The following is a 14859-nucleotide window of genomic DNA, read 5'->3' as shown; positions in this document are numbered from 1 at the left end:
ATACATACATACATACATACATACATACATACATACATACATACATATATACATACATACATACATGAATGCAATTTGAAAAGGAAGGCAGAAAAAGAATGATTACGAAAGAATGCAAGAGAAAAAAGCTCAGCGCCTAGAAATCTCATCTGAGAGAACATTCAAATGTTAGTCTTCTTACGTACATGGAACTTTTGTATCTGTGAATTCACCTTTTATGACATATAACATACACAAGGAAAGGAGATAGAAAATGCATACGAAAATGGGGTCTCTAGAGTATGTCTGCTGAGTTTTGCCTACTTCTACCCCCTCTTCCCTTTTTAGATCTCAAGTCTTTCCTCAAACCCCGAGAAAGAGGGGCGAGGGAGAGAGAGAGAAAGAGAGACAGAAACAGAGAGACAGACAGCCAGACAGACAGAGACAGACAGACAGACAGACAGAGCCAGAGAGACAGAAAGAGAGTTTATATTTTATTCTCTAGTCCAGGCTGTCCTGGACTCACTCACTATTGTTTTGTTTTGTTCATTGCTCTGGTTCTAAGGGTTAAACCCGGTGCCTTGTTCAGGCTGGGAAAGTGTCATACCCCTGAGCTATAGTCCCAGGCCAAACCTCCTCTTGCTCTTATAGGAGTGGTCCTCTACCAATGAAGCTGTCAATTACCTGACTCCTTGTAGGCACAGGATCTCAGGCCACTAGACACTGGCTGCTTCAGAACTAACCATGTGATCCAAGCTGATGTAAGGAGAGGTTTTTTTTGTTTAAACATGTATTCTGTGTATGGGTACTCTGACTCACTATATGTCTGTGTGCCTGGTGCCCTCATTGGCTAGAAGGAAGTATAAAATCTCCTGGAACTGGAGTGACGACGGCTCTGAGCTGCCATATGGGTGCTGGGAATTGAACCTAGATTTTCTGGAAAAATGGCCAGTGCTCTTATCTACTGAGCTATCTCTCCAGCCCAAGGAGAGTTATTTCTTAGGATGGTTGCGAAGGGCATTTAGTTTAATCAGGAGCCTCAATGATGATGTGATCTTAGCGTGGCCTAGGTACGGGAGAGATAACATGTTGAGAAAGAAGCAACACGAGAAAGAACAATGTTGTGGAGCCCTGTGTAGCTGTGCCCAACAGGTGGGCATCCCAGCTATTCACCACACTTCCGTTTCCTTTTGCAACACAAATAGTACTAATTTAAGATTGCAATTTTGCCCAGGTGTGGTGGTATGCAAGAGAAATTCCAGCACTTGGGTGACAGGGGCACTAAGGACCCCAAGTTTGAGGCTAGCTTGGGCTAATAAGCAAGAGTCTGTTCTAATATACATACATACACATAAATGTATATATATATATATGTGTATGTGTATGTATGTGTATATAATGCTTTTCAATACTGATGTTTACCTAAACATTTGTCAAACAGTAACTTATGTGTTGGAACAGGAATGAGCTATTGAGGGAACTGACTAGGCCACTGGGCGTAATATGAAAAGTGTTAAAAGGTCACACAGGTTGGTTGAACCAAGGCACCAGGAGAATGAAAAGTGGCCAGTTTCGTCCTTTGCCCAGCAGAGGGAGCTCTTGTTGGCTTGGAATGAATTGCCTGTAGATTTTGATAGAATTAAAGATTCTGATTTCCTGTGTACAGGGAGGGGTCTAAGCTGCATTCTAGCACAAGATCTCAGAGGAGAGTGAGCTGCTGGCCCCGCTGTGAGCCGCAAATCTGTGACAGTTCAGTGACGGAGAGCACAGCTCTTGCTGTGAGGTATCACTGCGTTCTGCAAGAGAATTCACGGAGACCTTAGAAACCGCTTACTGGTTGTGGGCCTCAGCTTCCTCTGCTACAGGGTAAGGACCAGAACTCTATCTCATGATTTCCTTGTGCCGATTCAATGAAACGATTCCCACAAGCTGCTCAGCACAGCGGAAGATCAACATACCCCAGTGCTGCTGTAATGCTACTTCCGGCAGAAGTTACCTCGGCGTCCCTCACCACAATTTCCAATATTCAAACCGTAGGTTCCTGGATCTACCAGAGACCTTAGGGAGTAAGACTCCTGGAGCTGAAACCCAGCGGGCAGCATTTTCAGCAGGCAGTGGAGAGGAACTTAAAGTATGAGGCCTGAGGACCTTGGGTTCAACGGTGAAGAACAGATGGCCTCAGACATGAAAGGATGGAAAGGCAGATGAGCAAGAATGTACAGGGGCGAAATGTTATCGGGTCAGCTTCGCGATGACCAGCGGTAACCCTGTCTGGGGGGAGAGGTCACACACCCACATCTGTTCAGCATGAGGCTACAGATTACAAGCAAAGAGGTGGGGGCGGGGCTTACCTTAGTCAGGAAACCCGCACCTCCAGGCCCGTGCCAGAGGATGGAGTGCACTTCCCACAGTAACCGCCGCATTTCCCTACGACCCGGGTACCATCCTGCAAAAACACGGATCGCCTTAGATGACTTGTGAGGTCACTGTTTTCGGGGCTTGCAGTGGTTTTGAGGGACCCAGAGTAAGAACTGAAATGAAACTCAACACATTCGTCGTGGTCTAATTGCACAGGTCAGTGGACTAGGTTCAGTCCACTGTTCAATCCAGACCACCACCTGTTTCTGGATGACCTAAAAGCTAGAGTGGTTCTTGCATTTCTGTTTGTTTCTCTGAGACAAAGCAAGGGCTTTGCTATATATCCAGGCTGGCTTCAGCCTTCTGGGTTTAGGATTATAGGTATATTATCTCCATGCATGGATAGTTTTGCCTTTTCCATACAGTTGAGAAAAATCAAACTAAGACTAGCATGTCTTGACACCTGAAAATTATATAGAATTCAAATTTTTGACTGTGACCAATGTCTGGCCGACACTTCCTCCTCACCCCAACTGACTATACCCTCGCCCTGAGCCAGAGTAAACCCCTCTTCCTCCCAGGTGTTTTTGCTGGGTATTTCGTCACAGCAATGGGGCAAATCACTGGTGCGCCAGGCTGTCACACTATGATACATCAAGAAAAAGATGAGGGCCCTGGGTTTTAAGTGTCCTGCTTTTAAGATACGGGGCACGTAGAGTGTTCGGTAATCAACTTTAGGCAACAGATTACCGTGTTTATCACACAGTACAAGTTGCTTAAGGAAGAAAGTACCCCCCCCCCCACACACACACTCAGCACTTGTCACAATATTTCCAACTTGGGAGAAAACAGCAGTCAAAATGTGGAGAATTTAAGATAGAGTATCAACACAGCATGGTTCGCTCACAAAAAAACAAAAAGTGAGAACAGGTACATTCCATGTGGCCCAATTGTTACCAAATAAGGCAAATTGCTTACGTACTGAGTTAAGTATGTTTTATTTAACTGTAAGAATGGAGGAAGCACGTGAAGAGGAATTAAACTGGCTTAAGAAAATCACCTCTTTGGCAGGAAGAAGTTCTTGAAGTTTCCTGAGGATGGGAGTTCATCAGTGAGTGAGATCAAGGCAGATTGTTTTATGTAGTTTTTCTTTGGCTCCTGAGAGTCAACAGCTCTTGCCATCTATTTGACAAGACAACACCCAACCAACCCTGCAGCGACTAGAAGGAATGTCTGCTCACTGTCTCTGTGGAACAGACTCGGAGGCAAACATTTCCCAAGACGCTGAGAAAGAGCCGGAGCAGAGGGACTCTCAGGAGACACCAGTGACTCTTCTCATTGGCATGACAAAATACCTAACAAAAACAGCTCAAGGGAGGAGGGAGAGTTTGAGAGTACTGGCATGTAGGGGAAGTCATGGCAGCGGGAAGAGTAAGTCAAATGGCATCCGCTGTGAAAAAGGAACTTTCATTCGCCTGCTTTAGTTGTTGTCTCGTAGGCTTACTGCCTCCATCAGTTAACCTAGGCCTAGTTCTGGAAGCTTCTTGCTTCCTTACAATCTAACCCAGGCCTAGAAAGTTTTCAGCCTCTGAGACTTACTGCTGAATAAACACACCCTTTCTTGTTCTTACTGAGCTCTGGGCTGGCTGGTTCAATTCAGCAGTTCTGGCTCAAACGACTTTCCCAGCTGACTTATTCAGTCTGGCTTTTCTGTCGGCCTCTGAATTGCTCTGCTTGGTCCCAAACTAACTCCAACCATCTTTTCTAATCTTCTGGCTCCTTCTCATTCTCGTTTCATCTTCACCTGTGTTCTTTCTCTGCAACCAGTCTCTCTATTACTGTCCTGGTAAAACTGCCTCCTCTCTCTCTCATGCCCCTTAAGCAGCTTCCCTTTCTTCTCTCTTCTCCTGAGAGTTGAGTGCATCTTATTCTGTCAAATCTTCTCTGATTTGTCATCTTTTCTGACACTCGGCTAGGCATCACTTTCAAACATGGTGCTTCCTTCTACAAACTAACTTCACCTTCATTGTTTGAGAGTAAAGGCGTGTGCCACCACACCCGGACTTAAGCTTTTCTTTACCTGAAACTTGGTCTATACCAGGCTGGCCTTGAACCCAGATCTGCTTGCCTCTGTCTCCTGGATTAAAGGTATGTTTGTATCCCAGCCAGATCACACAGACCTTGAAGGTCTTTGGATGTGATCTCTTGCCAGAACAGCCATGTTCTGAATTAACATTCAGTTAGGAAGAGAGAGAGATGAACCCTGTGCTCAGCTCACTTTCTCCTTTTCTCTAGTCTGGGAGTCCAGCCTATGCGATACTGCCACCCACCCACAGTTTTAGGATTAGTTTTGGTGAGACCTAGAACCCAGCAGTTGATGTATCCTATTTTACAGAACTGATTCTATTGAGCAGCAGCCAATATTCGGAGCTTTTTGAGGTCAGAGATGAGGATAAAAAAAGTGTTCCCGTCACTACAGGTGAACCCTTCGTGGCTTTGAACTTTAGCCTTGCTATCAAGTCCATAGTCGTCCTTAGGAAATGTACCCTATAACCGAGGAAGACAATCCTTATGGGTAAAAGTTATATTACGTTAAAGCAATATTGTTTAAATGACAAGCGAGGTTAAGATTTTTAAACATTCTTCCTGGGGCCACCACAAGTTGGAATGAGAGGCTGCAGCTCCATTCCACACACACTCACAGCGATTGTGTTTCCTGAGCACAGGACTGCAGGCCCAATCGTGTGATCTGCACTGTGATGTAAGGAGGAAATAATTTTCATACTTCGAAATCCATTTAACCAAGCCACTTAACAAGACGCTGCCACATAACTTTCACTTGCAAATGATTAACTGAAAGGCAGCACCATGCTGGAGAGATGGTCCAGAAAGGCAAAGAGGATGGACATCAGATGAAGGAGAAAACAGGGAACAAGTCAAGAGCCTGACACAGAGGGCCTCTGAAAGGCTCTGCCCTGCAGACTATCAAAGCAGATGCTGAGACTTATGGCCAACCTTTGGGCAGAGTGTAGGGAACCTTATGAAAGAAGTGGGAAACAGTAAGATCTGGAGATCTTGCTCTCTACAAGGAGAGCAACAGAACCAAAAAATCTGAGCATGGGGGTCTTTCCTGAGACTGATACTCCAACCAACCAAGGACCATGCATGGAGATAACCTAAGACCCCTGCACAGATGTAGCTCATGGCAGTTCAATGTCCAAGTGGATTCCATAGTAATAGGAACAGGGACTGTCTCTGACATGAACTGATTGGCCTGCTCTTTAATTACCTCTCCCTGAGGGGGAAGCAGCATTACCAGGCCACAGAAGAAGACAATGCAGCCACTCCTGATGAGACCTAATCGACTAGGATCAGAAGGAAGGAAAAGAAGACCTCCCCTATCAGTGGACTTGGGGAGGGGCATGCATGCAGAGGGGGGAGGGAGGGAACCATAGGGGGTATACAAAGTGAATAAAGTGTAATTAATAAAGAATTAAAAAAAAAACAAATAAAGTCAGGGAAAGTTGAAAAAAAATGCTTCCTACTCTCCAGCATCCACGTCAGGCAGCTCACACCGGCCTCTAACTTCAGCTCCAAGGAAGCTGACGCTTTCTAGCATCATTGGGCACCTGCACACATCGGGTAAGCAAAGCTCATGCAGGCAGGTGCAAACACACAAAGAAAACAACAAACTTTTTAAACAAGCAAACATCAAAGGAAAACTCTAGTAACATTTTATAAAAGCCTGCCAAATGGGAGCACGCTGAATTAAAACTGAGTAGCTGTGAACAGGTAGCAGTGTGTGCGGTATCTGTATCTACGCAAAAAGGCATTTAGCAACAGAAACATAAGATCAGCCCCAGCAGCAAATAGACAAATGTTTACCACAGAGTTTGATAACAGAAAACAGGAGTGAGAGTGGGGCGTGTTGGCTCACACCTGTAATCCCAGCAGTAGGGGAGGGAGAGGCAGGTGGATCTCTGAGTTCGAGGCTAGCCTGCTCTGCAAATCGGGTCTTGGGCAGCCAAGGCTATACAAGAAATCCTGTTTCAACCTCTCCCTTCTCCTCCAAAGACTAATGGGACAAAGTATTTTACTTCTCCAATATTACAGTCTTTCCTTGGTAGATTTGTGTTAAAAATGTTACTCGGTTATTAGTATATTTAGAATTCAACCAGTAAATTTTTTTTTTAAAAGACTTGTTTGTGTGTGTGTGTGTGTGTGTGTGTGTGTGTGTGTGTGTGTGTGTAAGCATCAGATCCCCCTGGGACTGAGTTACAGATGGTGGCAAGCCACCATGTGGGTTCTGGAAATGAAGCCTGGATACTCAAGAAAAGCAGTAAGTGCTTGACCATTGAGCCATCTCTCCAGCCCCACTGATAATATTTTTTGTGCATGCCTTTACTCTCCTGATATGTACATACATATATTATACATATATATTATTTAAAAAATCCTGCTATTTGGCTTAAAAGCCTCAAATCTTTTCTAGGCCCTTCACTGAACGTGGTTGCTGATCCCTGGCCTAAGCCCCACACAGTCGGTGCATTTCTTTGAATTGCATCTCTGACATGACACGACTTTTGTTCCACAGGACATTTGCACATGCTATTCTCTATTGGCTGAAATGCTCGTTTTGGTCTTTCCTGAGTGTCCCAACCAGCCTGGCAAACTTCCTAGTAAGCTTCCTCTGGGACGTGGTTTTGGACCAGTTATCTGCTACAAGCACCCTCGATTGGACAATATTCTTTAACACTTCTTTTCATGTTAGAATGTAAGTCCCTTGATATAAGAGTGATGTCTTGCTAAACTTGGAAGCATGTAGGAGCAAGGACTGTGTAAGGCTAGTGGCGATCTGAATCACAGGTTTATTAAACATGTGAGATGAATGATTGAAGAACACAGCTGGGTCCTCTTTTGAACTGTAAACGTCCCGCTAATTAGTTTCCCTAACGCTTTTTCACTTTGGAAACATCCACTCCTGAAACACAGCGCCATAAACTCCACTCTCTGTACTGACCGTTTCCCTCAGCCTCTGTGAGCAAGACCGAACCTTCTCCATGGCGGGAAGTGAGCACACCTACACCTCATATCTTTGTGCTCCGTCCCCACAACTAAGTCAGGGGTTGTGAAGACCAGGTTCCTATGGTCCAGTTGTGACATCTCTTGCAAACAGTGGGTACTCTCGGTTTTGTTTTGTCTATTTAACAACAAAAGGAGAGAACAAAAGGTTTTCTCCATTTTTAAATTGTCCATGCATTTGATTTTGAGTGCGACTGATACAGGAAGTGATTCCTATCGGCTATAAGGTCCTGGCTCCTGAGTGCTGAGGGGACAGTTAGGAACTGTAAGCAGAACACGGGTCATAGGCAGAGGGCTGTCAGCTGTCTGGGTGCTGACATGCCTGGACCATCTTCAGCACCATCAAAGCTAAACCAGGCTCGACCTCTCCTCATCCAGCAGGGCAGAGGCTCTGCTGCACAGGCCTGCGGCCTACGCAGCCACTTTCTGATGCATTTCTGTTGCTGAGCTTTGGATTGGCTTTAAACACACCCTGGGGACCTTGGGCTCTCAGAGCCTCTGTAAAATGGGCAAAGTCTCTCATCATCCTTTGCTGTAGGAAAAAAAATGCACATTAGCCACCTGGCATAGGATTCAGCCTAACCCAGGTGCTTAACAAGTATTAGCTATCATCATGGAGGCATCTGTGTGCGCAGGGAAATGCAAACATGGTTTGTGTGTATGTGTGGAACCTGGGGCCAGCCTCCAGCGTCATTCCGTACTTCCCAAAACAGGAAGTACTGGCCCGGCATTCACCAGCTAGGCCAGACCGGCTGGTCAGTGAGGCCCAGCGTTGCCCATCCCAGCACTGGGACTGTGTGTGCTGCCACGCCCGGCCGCTTTATGTGGATTCTGGGAATTGAACTCAGTACTTTGGTCACTATACCTCTCCGCGTTTACAAAGTCATTCTCTGAGGACCTCCATCAGTCATAGCCTGTCTTCCTCAAATGAGAAACGCCTGGGCAGTCATACAATGAAAACAAAATAAGGTTGATACTGGCTTTACAGTAGTCACACTATCTCCTTCACTGAGACTCTGGTGATTTAGGCGAAACAGATAAACCATTTACTGCCTATGACGACACTGCCCTCAGAGGATGCGGAAGGAGGTCCTAGCATGTCAGCGTACTGACTGCTGCCAGATTGGAAAGCAAAACCAAACTGCACAGTAAGAAAAACATGGCTGCCATGGAAACAGCTTCTTTCAGAAAAAAAAAGGAACCGGACAGAAGGCTTCACTGACAAGCAGTGAGATTCGGGGTTTTATTTCTTTATCACAGTTGATTTCTCTTTTAAGTAAATATTTTGTTAATAATATCTCCAACTACTGCATGTAAATTGAGTGACTCATGCGTGTTTCCCTAGTTTTAACTTTAATCGCTTAAATGTATTAATTATAATTTATTCACTTCTTATCCCCGCTGTATCCCCCTCACTTGTCTCCTCTTAGCCCCACCGTGACTTTAATTTTTTTAATTAATTTTTCTCAGTGGAAAGGATTCAGGGAAGCTGATGCCTGTGATTTAGGGAGAGGCCTATTTTTGACGGAAGTATGTTCATTTGCCTGTCTTTAGCGGGAGGGGATGCAAGTGTGAGTTTGTTAAAAAAAAAAAATCCATAGATATATGAACAATGAGAGACATAGCTTTAGGACTTGAAATGTTAGGGTTAAGATGACATGCAAATCTGAGTTTTTTTCTGATACTTCTTACAGTACACAGAACATATAATTTTCCCCCAATGCAGTCCTCAGACAAGTGTGTGCATAGAGAGATGCATAAACCCTGTCTGGTTTCCGTAGAAATGTGTAGACTAGAATGTCCATGCAAAGAAAATGTGAATCTAGGGAATCCTACTTTGTAGGTCTGTGTGATGGTTTGGGCACCTGGCGAAACAGTGGGTTTTCGCAAGTTGGAGGGCAGTCCATGCACACATGTGAGCTTCTACTACATTGTAACTCATTTGTAAAATGAGTTTTTACAAAACTGAGTTCTTAACTCAGTTGTAAAAAGAACTCAGAGGTAAGAAAAGGCTGTGTGTGTTCCAACAGAATAGAAATTTCATTACTTCCTAAAGCAACTATTTTCAGTCCTTTCCGCAGCACAAAGGACCCCTGCTAGACTGCAGACCCAGAGAGCAGACCCCCTGTGTCTTAAAATCCCCTGAGCACACAGGAGTGCAGAGGGCACCCCCAGCACCAGCCCCAACCAGCCAGAAGTGGGCTGCCTTCGAGCTGCCTGACCTTGGACATCCATTTTCCCTGGAAGAGCACCAGGCAGGCAGTCCTGAGCATGTCAGCAGGACCATGGCAGAACTCTGAACAGGGCTGAAGAGCCCCTCTCTGCCCTGAGCACATTTCCAGTTGAAGGCACCAGAATGTTCTGGCACCTGGGCTCAGAACTCGGACATTTCCCATCATTCCTCACCTCCGGGTCATGGTCCTGCTTTTTCATTCACTGAGCGCTTACACGGGTGTCTAAGCCGAGACAGTAGGAACGCATCAGACCCTTCAAACCTTCATTCCCTGTGGGGTGTGGCAGCTGCCCTAGGTTCAGGCTGCAGCCTGCTGTCCATTTACCCCCAGCAGGCAGCCTCAGCCAGCTTCTGCAAATTAACAGCAAACCAGTAGGCTTCGAAGGTGCCACAGACGCAACAGCTGTTGCTTATGCTCCTGCTGCGTGCTCTGATGTCACAGAAGCCCGAGGTGGCAACGTTGGTGCTCACCCACACTCTGTGTATGGAGGAGGCCCCTCCTCGGAGTTATGGAGGGCGTTCACCACAGAGCCAACGGCCCCGCTGCTGCAGGATAGGCAAAGCCTATCATGGAGGCTTAGCAGGCAAGTACCTCTTTGCCTACATCTTCAATCTGACTCCCCACACCCCCCAAAATGGCCCTCATTCTCACTTAAGCTGGGACAGACCCACAGTCAATGTGTAAGTGTCCCAACAACAAGCAGTTCTGGGAGCTCTGCACATTATCGGGGTTTCATTTTGCAGTTTCCTTTATCTGCAGTCAACGGTGGCTTGAACACATCACATCGAAATTTCCAGAAAAACAAAAACAAAAACATTCCTAAGTCTTAACATATATGCCACTCTGAATAGGATGAAATCTCTCACTATCGTGCTCAGCTCTACTTGGTACAGGACACATTCATTTGTCCCGTGTGCCCATGGCATACATACCCCTGCTTCTTAGTTACTCAGAACATCCCTGCCATGCTATCACAGTGTATCTGACGTAGCCCAGCATGACCCCATGACGCTGGCACATTCACTTCACCACATAGGCGTCACATGTGACATCATCACAAGGCGTGTAGAGCCACAGGGTGTCTTTAGAGCACATGCTCACACATCTTTATAGCAGACTGCCGTAGCTGCTTTGATTTTATTAGAGGCTGTTGTTAAGCCCTTACTGTTCCCTGTTTGTAAGCGAGGCCCTCATGGAATGAGCAAACGGAGGAAAGGCAGTGCAGTTACAGCCTGGTATCGCCTGGGAGCTCAGGCATCTCTTGAGGGCCTTCAAAGTACAGGAGGGAAGCCCTGCATTCGAATGACAGCCATGACTTGTCTTAGGTAAAGACAGGTGTCAGGGTTTTCTCCACTGCACACAAGGAGACACAGGAACTTTGTCCCTCGAGAGAGGTGACATTGCTGGCTTCCAGTGGCTCTAGAGAGCCAGGGTTAGCATCACTGGGATTTTCTTTTAGTTTTTGTGCACGGGTAATGTTTTATTCCCAAGCAGGCTTGGAGAAGGGGGGCTTTCATTGGGGGCAGGGAAGGGGGGCTATTGACTGGGAGTGGAATGTCCCGTAATTCCCAGCATGCCCCATGGAGAGCTGCTCACATAGACATATTAAAGGTGTAAATGTGCAAAGCAGGTTGCTTAAATTAGGTCAGAGGTTTTAAACTGTAGTTACTGACTAGGAGTATGACATCACCCTGGAAACCTTAGAGACGTATATTTCTGGTTTCTTCTGTAGAGACTGGGGACATTTGAGAGCATACGTCCACACCTTGCCGTTCTTACAATGTTTCCACTTTCTCCTCTGCGATGACCCTTGAGTCTTAGAGATAGGTGGTGATCTTCAGGAAGAAAAAAACACATGTACTTTTTTCCAACCATCATGGCAATGCTTCTCTAGACTGCTAGAAGCTAGGAGACCTGTTTCTATACACACACACACACACACACACACACACACACACACAGAGAGAGAGAGAGAGAGAGAGAGAGAGAGAGAGAGAGAATCATGCTGCTGCAGCAGCTCAGGCAGCATTCTCAAAGGGTGGGAAAACAGCCTTGCAGTGCTGAACATGTCCATAGGATGGCACTCCAGCCTTTGTTTAGTTTCAATGTCTGGCTGAAATTTCAGTACTGATTGACGTCGCCTAGCAGCAGAATTGTGTGCGTGTCTGTATCAATGTAACATATGTACATCTATAGCTTATGAAGATGTTTTCGTTCAACCATCTAAAACAGTTAAAAATTTAAATTTTGTTCATTGAGATAACAATATATTTGTCAAAACGTGAACACAATAAAATATACTTACTTTATTTCCTTAAAAAAAAAACAACAAACTATAGCTCTGGGGTTGGGGAGTGGTAGGGGAGTATTAGTGTAATGTCAGAGCTGCCACCTCAGCTGTCTAGTCCTTCCGGTGGGAGTGGCAACACTATGATTAAATCCCGATCAATCAACGTGGGCACTGAATCAGATTTCAGATCCCCCATTAGCTTTGTGTCAAAACCGGGAGTTGAGTTACAGACAGGATTCCAGAATCTCATGAAGGGGGTCAGGAAACACATGAGGTCCCGAAAACCCCAGTGGGACCTCCCCCATCCTGGGGCTTTGGGGCGGCGCAGGCTGAATTGCTGCTTCATCCTCCGGTTCTAACCTGAGGCAGCACACCTGGAAGGATTGCCAAGTCCAGCAAGTGGAAGCCCAGATGCCAGTCAAATGGGGATTTCAGGTAAACAATGTGTTAGCCTTACTTACCTTTAGCTGTAGTCCCCGGGGATTAGGAGACAGGGTCTACCTAATGTAGACCAAACTGGCCTTAAAATGAAGCTTCTCCTACCTGTGCCCCAACCCCCAAGTGCTGGAATTACAGATGTGTACCCCCATACCTGGGGACCGACTGTTTTAAAAATATATAAACATTCTATAGCAGCTTAAAGAAAGAGAGAGAGAAAAAAAAAAAACCCTATTTCGCAGTTGACTTGAAATTCTAACTTACAGTTCTAACCAGGCAGCCACCTCCTCTGGCTATACCATTCTGGACTCAGAGCGTCTTTCTTCACTCTCTTCCTTTTCTCAACTCACTTGTGCAAAGACAACTGAACAGGAACTGGAAAACTTCCTATATCTCGAGGGGCCTGGTTCTTACACTGGCCTGAGAATGAAATGGAAGGGCTGTGAGGGGAGGGTCTGCCCCCCTGTCCATCAGAATCACCGTGGAGACGCAGCCCCAGAGGTTTGGATCCCCTTAACCTAGTCAGAGAAACCAGGGGGTAGGTACATTTAAACTTCCCAGGGGGCTCCATGGCCCCCAGGGTGGATGGTTCTCAGAGTGTGTGCTATACCTGTCAACTACTTGGGACCTGTTTGGCTACAGAACTGGATCCAGCAGACCAGGGTCCTGAGTTCCTGCATTCCAACACACTCCCGTGTTGCTGACATGCTCTGTGCACTGGGTGCAGGGTGGCCAAAAAGTAGATTATTGTTAGACACTGTGTGTGTGTCCCTAACTTTCCAGAAAATATCATCGCCCCATAAACCTCTTTCTATTGGAACTGCGATTATTTCTGGGCAAAACAAACCAAACCAAACCATCACTTCCCTAGGTTCACGTTGGTGTTCGAGATGTTCGAGCCGTGGGCTTTCTAGAGCCCCGCCCCACCCCGTTTTTTGATTCGGTGGTCCTTCCAGGTACTCAGATAGACTCGCATCTACTAGGTGGAAAAAGTCTCTCCTGCTTCTCCAACTTCCAAATTCCTTCCTGTATTCTCGTTCTAAATTTTCTCTCTGGCACTTTGAAAACAAACAAGCAAGCAAGCAAACAAACAAACAAACAAAACAAAACAAAAAACAAAAAAGTTTGCCGAGCGTGGTGGCACACACCTGTAATCCCAGCACTCAGGGAGGCAGAGGCAGGAGGATCTCTGTGAGTTCGAGGCCAGCCTGGTTTACAAAGCGAGTCCAGGACAGCCAAGGCTACACAGAGAAACCCTTTCTCCGAAAAACAACAAACAAAGAACAACAACAAACAAACAAAAAAGTTTGATGGGTGGGAAGGCCCCCTGGCTCCTCCAGGACACAGCCATCATAGTCATAAAAATGAAGCAAAACGCAACCTTACCGGAGACTTCTTGATGTCCGAAACGGCGTAATTCCCTTGAGAAGTCCATCTTGCAGACTCGGTTAAAGACAGGCCGGTCCCATACAGGTTGATGCTAAAACGCCCCTGGAACACATGGCCAACACACACAAAACCGTTCAGCCCACGTGACATGCCAACACAGGCAGAGCTGACCCATCCAGGGGAACTTTGGTAAGGAGAAAGGTGTTAATTAAGTTTGATGGGCCGCTAATCGTTGAAGGTACTCTGTTGTTCCGTTGTCACAGCCAGGCGCTTTACATTCATGATTTCCAGGGAAGGGATTTTGCTTACAGAGGGTGAAACCCAGCCTCACAGGCGATTAACTCCCTCCTGAACACACAAAAAGCGCCCAGGTCATCTCTCTACTGACTTCTAAATCCTCTCTCACAGCTTCCTCCAGTCAGTCTCCGTAGCACAGCAACTCTGATGTTGCTCACAATTACCAGATTCCTTCACGACCAAAATGCCACAGCGTAATTTTTCTAACAAGATCTAGCTGCCAAAGTTTCTCCGGGCTTCCAGTTCCCTGGGGCGAAGAGCGAGCACACTGTGTACCAAGCACCGCTGGGTTTTGAGTTCAAAGAGGAGGCGCGTTTCCAAACGCGGCCATAAGAGGGCGCTCATGGCTTGCTGACGACAGCTCCCACGGCCAGCCCTTCTACCCTCATCCAGACACAGAATTCCCGAAGGCCCCAAGGGTGTGTGGTCTGCGTGCTTTGATTCTGATATTTATCTCTAAGGAGCCAGTGCAGTAGAGACATCCTGAATCGGTCTCTCCTCTCTTTCAAAACCACACCCACCACTGGCGATTTCCGAGCTGAGAGTGCTGCGTGAATCTCAGGATAGCTCCTTTCCAGGACTGAGAACCCACAGCGGTGACAGAAGTTAAAAGCAAAGACAGGATGGGGAGGTGCCACTCACAGCCAAGCTCTGGTATTAAGGAGTTAGCTCCTCCAGCAGGGATTAGGAATCTCTAATTAGGAATTAGGAGATTTCCTTGGATCCCAGAGACTCTCAGAACCTCATATATATATATATATATATATATATATATATATATATATATATATA

At 46.2% G+C, this 14859-nt stretch overlaps 1 protein-coding gene across 1 annotated transcript in view; it reads right to left on the bottom strand.

Annotated features, from left to right (window-relative positions):
- Adamts9 (ADAM metallopeptidase with thrombospondin type 1 motif 9) overlaps positions 1-14859 on the bottom strand; it is a 161981-nt gene that overhangs the window by 605 nt on the left and 146517 nt on the right. Inside the window, exons 38-39 of the mRNA XM_055628553.1 lie at positions 13768-13872; positions 2331-2425 (exon numbers count right to left, since the gene is read on the bottom strand). Coding sequence (XP_055484528.1) covers positions 2336-2425; positions 13768-13872 — 195 coding nt within the window. The 3' untranslated portion in view covers positions 2331-2335. The remainder of the gene's footprint in view (positions 1-2330; positions 2426-13767; positions 13873-14859) is intronic.

Source organism: Psammomys obesus, unplaced genomic scaffold (genome assembly GCF_907164565.1).
Source record: "Psammomys obesus unplaced genomic scaffold, mPsaObe1.curated_primary_1811, whole genome shotgun sequence".
Lineage (NCBI taxonomy): Eukaryota > Metazoa > Chordata > Mammalia > Rodentia > Muridae > Psammomys > Psammomys obesus.
This window is presented reverse-complemented; position numbering and strand designations above follow the sequence as displayed.